Source organism: Electrona antarctica (genome assembly GCF_951216825.1).
Source record: "Electrona antarctica genome assembly, chromosome: 7".
Taxonomy (NCBI): Eukaryota; Metazoa; Chordata; class Actinopteri; order Myctophiformes; family Myctophidae; genus Electrona; species Electrona antarctica.
The window spans coordinates 21378676-21392404 of NC_136812.1; the positions used below are offsets into that span (position 1 = coordinate 21378676).

Sequence of the window (13729 nt, forward strand, 5' to 3'; positions counted from 1 at the left end):
AAATTAAGGACCTTGCCTAGGATTTTCTGAGTGTGAAAATGGACCTTCTTCCAGTATTGCTGAATTAGATCACACTTCCAAAAGACATGCATAATAGTACCTACTTCCTTATGACACTTGAAGCAAAGTTCTGAGGTGTTGGGAAACATATTATGAAGACGGAGAGGTGTGTAATACGGTCTGTGGAAAAAATTGTTTATAGAGGTACATTTAGGAAATATCTTGTTACAGATGAAGATCCATTCTTCTGGGTCGAACGTCACCCCAATATCCTCTTCCCATACTCGTTTTAGTGAGTCATAGGAGGAGGTATCAATATTAGTCAGTATATGATATATATCTGAAATATGACCCTTCCTGACATCAGGGCTAATAAATAACTTTTCAATTTCTGTCATTTCATTGTTTTTGTTTTTGATTGTTGAGTTGTGTTTGTTATGACTGTATTTTTTATTTATTTGTTGTCATTGTATTTGTGTATCTGTTATGTTTGTTTTTTCTGGACATTCTATTAACAAGAGAGCTATAACTGTAATGTTTTATATAATTGAAAAAGAATGTCAATAAATATATTGTTTAAAAAAATAAGCCAGAGCGCAAGTATTTTGTGGTATTATAATACACAGGAAAATAAAGTTGAAATACATACAACAACCACTATCTCTATAGTAGGTCTGTCCATCTTCTCTGTATCAGATTTACCGCAGGAACCTTCCCTGTACCAAACAATGAATAATACAATTCCCAGAATCCTTCACTTTAGCTTCACAACCTGTTCTGACTTGAAACGTGTCAGATTCCTCTCATTCTAGGGCAGCATCCACAGTTGCCTTCACCTCCTCCTCTCATCAATGTATTTGTAAGGTAGCCTACCTTACAAAATTGAACTACGTAGTTCATGCAGTACAAATTCTGCTGTGCTTCTCAAAGTAGGGGCTGGGGACCCCCCAGGGGCCCTTGGGGGGTTCCAGGGGTCCACCAGCAATTATTTTATTCTTCAGCTGCTCGAGTCGAAAATAGCACATCTAAAAGCTCACAATGCAGTCACAATGCAGCGCGTTGTGAGCTTGTGTGCTATTTTCCTTTTCTTTATTTTTTTAATCTTAAAATTAAACACAAATCTTTTGTCCCAGGAGTTTCTGGAACAAAATATTTTAAAATGGGGGTGCGTGGCAAAATACATCAGCTTGTATACCGGTGTTGCCATATATTTTATTCATGTCTCGCATTCACACCAACAAATGCATAGAGATCAAGTTTAAAAATGGCTGAGTGATCCTTTAATTAACGAATCTTCTTCCTTATTGAGTCATTTAAGGAACACAGACAACTTAGTATGATGATGATGATACGAGTTTACATGTTGCACATGAATGGACTGCAAGGTTGCTTTATTAATTGTCTCTATACAATGGCTACCAACAAAACAAAAATAAAAACAGCCAATAAGTACAAGCAGCACAGAGACATTGCCTACGAATCTCTCTCAATCAACACGCTGACGACTTTAATAGTGGGCTTTGGACCACTGCATCCACTCACAATCCTCTTAACTCTAATGTCATGAGAGCAAGCCCCACGAGAGCATACATCATTGTCTTCATAAGGGAAAAAGAACGCAACCTAAACATTTTCTAAGCATTCATCTGTGATCAATGGATGTTACACATGACGTTACAATGGATGCCACTACAACAATCACCTGTATTCAACTCAACTGCTAGCACATTATATGAGCACACACCAACCTGTGTGTGTGCCTGTGTGTGTGTGTGTGTGTGTGTGTGTGTGTGTGTGTGTGTGTGTGTGTGTGTGTGTGTGTGTGTGTGTGTGTGTGTGTGTGTGTGTGTGTGTGTGAGACGTGTGTGTGTGTGTGTGTGTGTGTGTGTGTGTGTGTGTGTGTGTGTGTGTGTGTGCAATTGTGTGTGTGTGTGTGCGCAAGCATATGTACGTACGTGGATGGGTGCATGCGTGCATGGGTATATGGGTGCATGTGTGCGTGCGTGCATGGGTATATGGGTGCATGTGTGCGTGCGTGCATGGGTATATGGGTGCATGTGTGCGTGCGTGCATGGGTATATGGGTGCATGTGTGCGTGCGTGTGAAAAAGGTTAGGAATGGGATACGCCACAGTATCTCTTATCTGCTCCACTGTACAGATGTGAGAACAACTCTTTAGATACACAGGTCCAATCTTCCTCTACACTGCATCAACATACACAATGCTTTGATTTAATTAGTGTATTACACGGTTTCCAGCATACAGGGTCCAAGTGTCATCCTCCTTCATGGAGCTAATAGTCCCTTTGGATGGTTTGCAGTGAGATTGCTGCATGGGAATGAATGGCTTTTGGGCATCCAAAAGTTATGTTGACAAGATCTCACAGTACAATCTCTGCTAAATGCCTTAATTGTAAACTGTACAATCTCAGCATTTGACATCTACACTCTAGTCTACAGGACCTGAAAAGCGATAGCTCCAGGATAGTGGGTGGGGACATTTCCCTTTTTTCCTTTGAAAACAATCCAGTCCAGCCTTTGACATTTATTTCTATAGATTATAATTAATACCATCGTATTACATGACTAGACACACACTGTAGGAGGAAAGACATGTACAAAAGGTTCAGTTCCTCGTTCACAAACAAGACACTCAGCTCAAGTCGGGTCGGCTTTCATTCAGTCACAGATACGTTTAAAGTGAAATGTTATCTGCGTAGAGCTTCAGTACATGGCGAACCAAACTCTGTGTATATGTATGGGTGTGTGTCTTTGCATCGTGTGCGAGCTTCTGTTTCGTTCAGTTGTGCCAGATATCAAACACCAATATGACGAAACCTTTCAGAAACTTAAAGGGCGTTTCACCAAGAATGCCATTGATTTGTTTTGTACTGCACCGCCAGAACTGCAGAACTGCAGACCACCTTGTGCTAGCCCATTTGTATATCGTCAGTTATTTTAAATTGTCTTCTGGGACGTGATCAGGAAAAAACATACCAAACCAGGATTGAATTGGATTGACCGAAATGATAAAGGAACGAGATGATGGAAACAAATCGATTTAAATTTATATTGAGTTATATCTTTTTCAGTGGAATAAGGGCCTCACAAAGAGTTCAATTCAAATACAATCCAATCAATACAACCACATTCCTAACAAGCTACACACATGTACTACACACAGTACACTCTTAAAGAATCTGTTACACTGACGACTGAGGCAAAATACAGATCAGATGTATCATATCTTAGGCAAAATGCACCTTTATAACTTCTCTGGTTGTTGCTGCTGCTGTTGTAGTAGTAGTAGTAGTGTGTGCTGACTACGACTGCAAACATAGCTCTGTTTCTCCAGCGGGTCACATAGGGCTTATCAGGGCTAGTAACCTCCGCAAACCACAAGATGTCTGTGACAGCACAATAGGCAAATCCACTATGTTGACAAGAAGAGGCAAAAATATGTTTTACTTAAATTATTTTATTGTGTCATCTTGGAGTGGTGAGCGTGGTGCTGTGGGGGACCAGGATGTACCGACCACAATAATAAAGCCCTGGCTTTATTATTGAAAACCAGGCAAGTTGGCGAGTCTCGTATGGCGCTATGGTTGAAACCCACACGGTGATGAGTGAATCCTGGCTAGCCCTGTTTAGCTCAGGCTCATATGAGAGCCCTGTTTAGTCCCAATGGACAGACCAGGAGACTCAGGCACAGAGGTGGTGATGAGAGGATAGGGCTGTAGGCAGGAAGACCTTAATTCTATAGGGTCTATATGATAGCTATATTATTAATGGGCAGATGCCACGGTACATGTACAGTACACACAGCAGCATCATAAATGGTCAGAAATGGCATTTTGTAGAACACAAAGGCCTTGGGGTGAAGACGTAAACATGCCATTGGTATTGTGTCACAGTCCGAGGAAAGACTTGAATATTATTAAAGGTATGAAATGTTAAAATGCACCAATGAAGAATTTCAGATTATTTATCGCCGAGAATGCAGCCTCAATGTGTGTGATTATATGTGCGTAAATGAAGCCTACGCCTAATAAATGTTGGAGTGGTTCAAAGGTCCCTAATATCATATATGGCATACAGTAAGTATACAGATGCAGACTGAGGATAAAGAGTAACTGTATAAGCAAACATCACCAAGTGTAGAGTTGTGTCATTGTTCTCACTCCCCTGAAACCTCTACTTTTCAGGAATAAAGAAACAGATTGATTCTGCCCTAGTAATGTCCATGCATGCATTTTCACATTACAATGCATCGCCAACTTGGTCTCAGGGTAATCAATCGTCTTCCGTGAGCAGGGGACAATGCCTGCTGTCAGGTACAAAAAACGTAAACACATTATTGTCCATGCTGGAGATGTACAGTATGGGGTTTCTCCAGGAAACAGACATAATATACGAAGTGCTTTGGTTCAACCTGCTGTACATTATCTTAGAAATGATTCCATACCATATAATAAGCTGACACAGATGTGCGTTCAACAAGCAGTCCTTTTTGCTGTTTCTTGTGGAGTTTGTCTGCAATTATCCCAACATTAAAAATGCAATTTGCAATACTGGGCATTATGAAACAGCTATTTTGTGCTCGTTTAACAGTGCATTCATATTCCATAAAATTTCAAAGTTCATTTTTGACACAATTAAATATATTTAAAAAAAATCCTTCACTTTTTTAAACTTTCGTTTTTGAAATGCAAAGTGACGTGACAAAAGTCGAAGCCGTTGGAATGCTTGTGGAGATCAGAATCAGATCATAGATTTTTGGAGCTCCATTTTAACAGCAATGTTGCAGATACATCCCAAATAGATTGGTCTAAGCCAGGGGTTTTCAACGTTTTTGGCTGGGGACCCCCGGAAATGCTTTGGCCATGTCTCGTGACCCCCGCTTCGCCCCCCTCCCCACCACCAATACAAACTGACTGCAAAAATAACCTTAATAATAGAGAAGATATATCATAAATGAATACTGAAACCAGATATAATCATTAAGGAAAGTTTGTGTATGCACCACATAGGCCTACTTGTAAACTCTTAATTTCCATTTTCCAGCCATTCAGTTGCAAAATAATTTGGGGACCCCCCAAAATAATGTGACGACCCCCCAAGGGGTCGCGACCCACGGGTTGAGAACCCCTGGTCTAAGCATTACATTTGCTGATGGCACACACTTGAAGAAGTGGACCAGTTCAAATATTTGGGCTTCAGGCTTGATCCTCAACTCTCATTCAAGCCTCATATTACTTCTGTTGTGAAGAAAATACATTTCGGCCTGAAAGTACTTTATCGATCTATCAAATGTTTCACCCTTCAGGTCAGAAAAGGAATGATCTCACATTTAATACTCCCAATATTAGACTATGCTGACATTGTTGATTGACAAAGTTGATTGACTGTAGGTCCACAAACCAAATACCTTGTTGAACGCACTTAAGGTCAGCACTCCCAACATGATCTCTTAGTGAGCTCTCATGGAGCTGACATGACCGCTGTCTAGTTGGCATGGTCACACAGCTGTCTACTGACTGGACACTCATTTACGTATTAAAAAAAGAAAAGAAAAAAAAAATCTTCATCATCATGAGTCAGCATTACCTTTTTTCTTCTTCCTCTTCTTCAATTCCCAAGTGGAAAGGACTCAACAGAAGTCAAAGACCAGGATCACATTCAAACAATGACACATTAAAACCGAGCAAAACGAAACGTAGAATATTGTCAATGTTCATTGTTGCTTCTCTTGGTCAAAAGAAAATGTAGTCCATTCATGCCCTCTTTTTTTCCTTTTTTCGCTTTTTTTTGTTTTGGCAAAGTTACCTTTCCACCAGCAGCCCCCCTCTATCCCCACCTCTGTCCTTCCCATGGTTCAGCCCAGACTGTACAATTCTTGACGTCTGATTGGATGCTGCAGCTGTCCATCATCGCTGGAGAAGCAGGGTAGCCCAAGGCAGCAGCAGTAGGAGGGTGTAGGGGCGTGTCTGGGGCGTGGCTGTGCCTCTCACTCGATTGTTGTTGGGCGGGTACAAGCCTGATTTGCTCCGAGTACAGTGGCTGGCCGTGCACATCCCGCTCCCGGATCCGCTGATGTCATCACCTACGTAACCAATCAGAGACAGGTGGAGATGATAGTGGGCTCAAGACAACTTCTTTGAACCATTAAGACCTGAGGCCAATTCTACAAATGCCTTCTAAATCAGTAATTCTCACACTTTCAAGATTAAAATAAAAAATCACACCCGTGTGAAGTGAGGGGCGCTCTTATCATCGTACATCAATAGTGCAGCGTGGCACAAACTGACGTTCTGTGAGCTTGTATATTTGCTATTTTTGAATAGCCAACACTAAAATCTAAAATGACACGGATGCTTTTCCGGTTTGAATGGGTTAAAACTGCATACATACTGTCTCTCTCTAAACAAAAACATCCAATCGCACGCACGCACACACACACACCAAATAAGATACCTAAATATGAAGAAATACAGAAATGAGACCCACTTGCATCCTGGAAATCCACGTCATTTCCGTCCAGTGCATTCTTCAACCTGTTGCTCATAATTTTCAGCTCCATTATCTGTTGTCGGATGGTCATGTCTGGCTTGGTGATGTCAAGCTCCACCTCTGGGTTGTTGATCTGATTTGCCAAGCCATCGCCCATCACCTCTGGAAGGTATCTGAATAATAAAGAGAGGTTTTCATTATGATTGATGCATGGACTGTGGACTGACTTGATACTGACCATGATACTGACACCATACTGACCATTATACTGACCATTATACTGACCTGATACTAACCATGATACTGACCTGATACTGACCACGATAGTGACCACGTGGCAGTCAATTCAGGGGTAGTTTGGTTAGGTTTAGGTAATAGAGGTAATAAGAGTAGGGAAAACCAAAACTGTCGTGCAAAAGGAAAACAAATAAAAAAAAATGCGATCGCATTTACTATATATCTGTCTTACTATGTTATGGGGGAAATGAAAACTGGTCTGGCCCAACCTAACCACAACCACAACCATCAAGGTTCAAGGTTCAAGGTTGTGCTTTATTGTTACATCTTGTGTACAGGTACATAAGAGTAAAACTTATTTTTGTTTGGCTTCCTTCAGAAAATGCAGCAGCAAAAATATAATACGACATCAAAACAGCAAAACACAGCAAACAAAAAATAATATAGAGTGCAAAAAAAGAGCAAAAATATAATACGACATCAAAACAGCAAAACACAGCAAACAAAATAGAATTTAGTGCAAAAAAGAGCAAACAAGTGTAGAAAAAGAGTATCATATGTACATGTGCATGTTTTCCTTGTAGTAGGACAATTATTATTATTATAGTATTCTTTTATTATTATTATTTTTTTTTAACTTCACAGTAGACTATGTTCAATATAAATATACAACAAAAACGTTTTAGAGAGGTGCAATTTGAGCTCAATAGTGCGAGGGCAAAGGGCAAAAGGTGCGGGGCAAAGGTGCGGGGGGGTGTTAGCGTTTTCCTTTTCCCTGATACACTTTGGTTCTTATCAGTTCGTTCATGTATCTGATTGTTCGGGGAAAGAAGCTTTTTTGCAGTCTATTTCCAGTGGCTTTGAGACTGCGAAACCGCTTCCCATGTGGTAGCATCTCAAACAGACTGCGGTTGGGATGACTTGGGTCCTTCATTATTCCTCGAGATTTGCTGACACAGCGTTCATCGTACAGGGCTTGGATAGGGGGGAGAGCACATCTGCTGATGCGTTCGGCTGTCCGCACAACCCTAGCCCTAAGCCTGAAACTATTACGTACTGTACCTATAACCTTAACCTCTCACCGTAACACTAAACCTGACGAATCCTGAATCTTTTTATAATTGTAAACTGACTTAATGACCTTTACCAGCAGGGGGCCCCAACTTAGAGTATAAGGGCCCCAACAAAGATAGTATAACATGGTATACACACACAAACGTGAGAAAACGTGTGCTGCAGCTCTCATAGATTCTGCGATGAATACATGAAATGTATCATTTTCTGCTGACATGAGAAACCGCACATGTACAGTGGTGCGCACGCACGCACGCACGCACGCACGCACGCACGCACGCACGCACGCACGCACGCACGCACGCACGCACGCACAGGCAGTGATCTGAGTCATGTATATTCATTACCGGTATTAATGAGTCTGCAGGTTAATAACCGGAACGTTCACATATTGTCAATATTTCAGTGTTCTCAGCAGCAAACTCGCACTCTCTCTCTATCACACACGCACGCACGCGCACCCACACACACGCACATAACCAGCAGCGCTCCATCTATATTTGATGTCTTTTGACAATCAAACTCAGCATGATCTACTCAGAAAAAGTGTCACTGTTTGGAAGATTTGAGCCAATCAGGTTTACTGTATACGTACACTATAGCCTGCAGTATATCTATCATACAGTATGTATACTGTATGTGTTCAATGATTCGTTCACGTGGCAAGACGAGGAAAATGTGTGTGCATTCATGCGTGTGACATGTGTTTAAGACTGCATATTTCAACATGGCATCAAATTGCTGTAATCCATTTACGCTACACCAGAGGATGGATTAGGGCCTGTTAAAGGGGCTGTTATGGAAGCAGCATATATTGAAGATTAGATCTGTGTAAAATCTAATCTGTCAAGTCTAAATCGAATCTGTCTATTCCTGTGTGGTGTTGGTAGGAGTCGATGACAGGCTCACGGTGGCATTTGTCCTTGTCCATGACTGCATGTGTGCATACACAAGTACATTTACTCAAGTACTGTACTTAAGTATAATTTTGAGGTATTTGTAGCCTACTTTACTTGAGTATTTCCAATTTCGAACACTTTTACTTGTACTCCACTACATCTCAGAGGCAAATATTGTACTTTTACTCCACTACAATTATTTAAGTGAATGAGGCCTAACTTTACCCCTTCTTTAAGTATACTTAAAATGTACTTGAGTAAAAGGCATCAAAATATATATATTTTGATGCCTTTTACTCAAGTACATTTTGAATTCCGGACTTTTAAATACAGAGTATTTCTACATTGCAGTACAGGTGTCTGCCTGACAGTGGTGATTTACGTCTGCATATCTTCAGGTGCAGGATTACTTACCAAGATCAAAAAGTCTTGTGGTGTTCACTGCCGCATGCAGAAATGTACAGCTGCAGCCTTTAAACCCTGCCAGCTATTTAGTCTGCAGCATGCCGTGACTTGCCTCACACATTATGATACAGGAACCTAGTACAGTTCTGCTGAACAATGTTCGCTGTCATCCATGTCAATGTTCGCTGTCAACCCAAACAATGGGTTTTCTATGGGTCGCAAAAACTTCAGGAATTTCAAAAGAATTTCAGAAATGTATAAAAGAATTATCCATGAATTGTATTTGTTAAGAAATAGCAAAAAACAGCAGATATAGAAGCAAACAGGTCGCAATTATCAGCTTTTAGATCAGCTATTTTTACGATTTTATTTTATTAAGTGATTAATTCAGTTTGGGTCCCGGGGCAACATGATATTTATCGTTTGTGTCTCTCGAGCTGACATGGTTGAGAAACCCTGCTCCATGTCAACATGCGCTGAAATGTATTTCTCTGCACATTTCAAAAAGAAGTAGACCTATCCTGTTGCAATACCGCTGATGCCTACATAGGACCACAATGGTCCTATGAAGGCTGAAGGCCTGAAGGCTTTTTTGTTCTGCCTTTGGCATTATTGTATAACTGTACCTCTGTACTTTTTTTTGCAAACTGTTATAATAAAGTATTCAATCAATCAAAGCCTTGCTCACAGCTGTCAGACGCAATGCAGCAACTTTCTAACGTTCTACTATATATACAGTAGCAACTTGCCAATGCAAGATGCAGCACTTTGTGCTGGAGAGCTGGGCTGCGAGCTTGCACATTATGCTATTTTTGAAAGAAATATGGAAAATGTTTTGACATTTTAGAATAATTTATATTTTCTTTTCTTTTTTTTCTTCTTCTCCCCCCCACACCTTTTCACAGATGGGGGTCCGCGGGCCAAATGCATATCAATTCATGGATACTTGACAATGACATGAAAAAGTTTGAGAACCATGCACTGCAATAGAATGTTCACTAGTAAGAAAATAATCAATAGTTTGGGGGCCGGCCTAGCGGCCTGGGCACCTAGCAGGCTCCTATGCAGTGCATTGTTGGTTTGAGTCCCGTCTCCTGACTTTGCTGCCTGTATGTCACTCCCAGAGTCCCCGTGTTTCACTCCTTGTTTCCTGTCTGTCTCCACTTATTCTATCCATGAAGGCAAAAAGCCCCAAAAATATCTTTTTAAAAAAAGGAAGAAAATAATCGATAGTTAAAGCCCTAGATCAGTGGTTCCCAAAAGGGGTCCTTGAGGGAGTTCCAGGGGGTCCCCAGCTAAATTATAGTTTGGAACCAAATGGACCCTTATGGGTCTGTAACTCTGAGAGGGTCCATTTGGTTCCATTTGTATACTCTCAGAGTTAAATTAACATTGATTTTACAATATAAATTGGGGTCCCAGAGATAGAAATGCCATTAAATGGGGGTCTGTAGTATATTTATATCAAACTGAGGGTCCTTGAAATTAAACGGGTTGAGAATCTACTGCTAGAGCCGTAAAAATCTTCTCTTATGGAGGGTCTCTGGCATATCTTTTCAAATGGGGGTCCGCAGGCTAATTAGTGTCAATTTGGGGGTCCTTGACATGAAAAAGTTTGTGAACCACTGCCCTAGATAACCTGGGTGTATGGCATGGTTCAGTGTGACCCACCTAGCCTTGGACATGAACCACTGCCCTAGATAACCTGGGTGTATGGCATGGTTCAGTGTGACCCACCTAGCCTTGCTCATGCCATTCCAGCATTTGTCTTGATTGGTGTTGCCTGATGCCAACTTGACACAGAGCGCTGCAGGGAGCTGAACCCAGTACTGCTGCATCGCCCTCAGCTTACTGGACAGGTCTGACACCTGCATGGGGAGACGGACAGACAGACAAGACAGGGTCATTGGTTTTCTGTTGCTATATCATGTCGATGCTTTCAAAATATATATATATTCAAAGATTGCCGCGTTCATAGTGTGGCATGCACTGTGAACTGTACTGTATATCTGCTCATTTTGAAGAGCCATTTTTGAAGAGCCAAAGCACCTGTCTCTGAGCCTATCAGGTGTACATAAGACTTTGTTGCTGAACAGGCAAAGTATACAATAATGGATGAAGTGGTTAACATGATTGTGATGATATGTTAACTACTTTTTTTCTTTTCTTTTTAAGATATTTCTGGGCTTTTTCTGCCTTTATTGATAGATATACAGTAGACTGACGGAATGGGGACAAATTCATCAGAGCAGCCTAGGTGCCCAGCTGTCCAGGCCTGTTAACTACTTTTTAACTAACACTAGCATGTCTGAGATGACATTTTGACAGTTTTTTGAGATTTTGAAGTTGATTATCTTTGCCCCTGAAGCTTTCAGAAGGTTTCCCTTCCATGACCATCATCATCCATCACCATTCCATCATCTCAGAAATCTTTGACATTTGAAAAAAATTCTAGATATGAATTTAAGCACATGCTACTTCTTTCTCATTTTACTTCAGACATGTGACACAGATGCTTTCCCGGATTGAATGGGTTAACACAACTTTTCCATTGTCAAATTAATTATGTATTTGGCCACGGACCCCCATCGGGCCCAGAGACCCCTATACAAGATTTGTGCTGTTAAAATGTTTCAAAGATCAATTCTAAAATAGGAAGGGGAAAAAAAGCAGATTTACAAGCTCAGATCGCGTTTCGAGCTTGCACATCTGCTGCTTTTGATGCTTTTGTGTGGCGCTGTACTGTGATCAAGCAGGACATTCATTTGTGAAAAAACAAAACAAAACATGAAAAGTTAGAAGATGGAGACAGCAACGACAGCAACGACATACACATGAACATAACCCTGACCTGCATCTCCAGCCTGAGTTCAGCCGTGGCAGTGGGCTTGTACTCAGCGGCAGCAGTCAGTGAATTACTGCGCCTCTTGTGCTCTTCAGGGTTGGGAGTTCCTGCTCCCGTCTCACCTGGAGGTCCACACGTTTGGTACACCTGGGAGACACGGAGACACACACACACACACACACACACACACACACACACACACACACACACACACACGATAGCCAATTGATTAATGACACTAATTCACGACCAGGGGTCAGGGCGATCTGGCGGTACGGCCGTTCCTTCCAGCTGTCAGATGATTACGATCACACAGTCACAGACCTTTACTTGGTCGTACTTTGCAAGCCCTGCCTCTTTGTACGAGCAGTAGGCAGCAGACCCATTCTGTCGGGGGGTCCGATCATGCGCTCTGCGGCTCTGCCCCCTGTCCCCGTGTCCCGGTATTGACTTGTCCCGGTATTGACTTGTCCCGGTATTGACTTGTTCCGCCGTTTTCAGGGTTTAGTTTATGTCCATATTGGTGAGTTTGAGTAGATTCCACTAGATGTCACTATAGAGCCACATATCACACCAGTGAGTGTGCTTGGAAAAGCATGTACTGATATATATATATATATATATATATATATATATATATATATATATATAGTATTATTAGGTTAGGGGAGGAGCAACAGGCTAAAGAAAAAATTCTGGTGGGATTTTTAATGAACGTGTAAAACATAAACAGATTAAAGTCTTACTTTAGCAGTGAACATGTCCATGTTGTTGTGAAGGTATCGTACAGCCTCAAAGATGTGAAGAGGAATGGATGAGAGCACAACGTCCAGACTGGGCTCTGTGGTGAAACTAGACGCAACCTGGATCATCGTTTCTGAGGGGAGGAGAGGGGAGAGGAGAGGAGAGGAGAGGAGAGGAGAGGAGAGGAGAGGAGAGGAGAGGAGAGGAGAGGAGAGGAGAGGAGAGGAGAGGAGAGGAGAGGAGAGGAGAGACATGATGCTTTAATTCTCATCTACATTGTGCATAGTATCCTATGTATTATGTGTACACAATACACATGTCATCTCAGGCATCTTTTCCGCTGGGGTTAAACCGGTTCTGTTCTTTTTCCCCGCCTAATTTTGAACCAAATTAATCGGTTCAGATCATATCCCTAATAGTTTGTTCGGAACTGGAACCAAAAAATACTTCTTCTTGCCCTGAAGTGGGAACCAAAGTGGGCGTGTCACTATTCATATGGTGGAAAAGGGGCCGTGGCTCAGGAGGTAGCTAGCCGCCTTCTTGGAGTCGGAAGGTTCCCGGTTCGATTCCCGGCTCGGCGGCTCCTCCTGGAAGCGTGTAAAAGTGTCCTATTTAGCAGTGAACCCCTAACTGCTTCCATTTACAGTAGGTCGGTGTGCCTTGCATGGCTTCCGGGGACCCCCAGGGGTCCTTGAGGGAGTTCCAGGGGGTCCCCAGCTAAATGATAGTTAGGAACCAAATGGACCCTTATGGTTCTATAACTCTGAGAGTTGTACAAATGCAAATGGAACCATGGGTCCATTTGGTTCCATTTGAAATTAACATTGATTTTACAATAGACATTGGGGTCCCAGAGATAGAAATGCCATTAAATGTGGCTCCGTAGACTAATGCGTGTCAAGCTGAGGGTCCTTTAATTAAACGGGTTGAGAATCACTGCTAAGCTGTAAAAATCTTATGAGGGCCCTGGCATATTTTTTCAAATGGGAGGGTCCTCGGGCTAATTAGTGTCAAT

The 13729-nt window shown here is 41.8% G+C and overlaps 1 protein-coding gene across 1 annotated transcript in view; it reads right to left on the reverse strand.

Annotated features, from left to right (window-relative positions):
• Window positions 1-5789: 5789 nt before the first annotated feature.
• Window positions 5790-13729, reverse strand: part of LOC306926160 (glypican-1-like) — a gene marked incomplete at its 5' end in the record, with an annotated part of 54971 nt that continues 47031 nt past the window's right edge. The window contains 5 exons of the mRNA XM_079505423.1: window positions 5790-6103; window positions 6508-6683; window positions 10863-10993; window positions 11977-12117; window positions 12717-12847. Coding sequence (XP_079361549.1) covers window positions 5928-6103; window positions 6508-6683; window positions 10863-10993; window positions 11977-12117; window positions 12717-12847 — 755 coding nt within the window. The 3' untranslated portion in view covers window positions 5790-5927. The remainder of the gene's footprint in view (window positions 6104-6507; window positions 6684-10862; window positions 10994-11976; window positions 12118-12716; window positions 12848-13729) is intronic.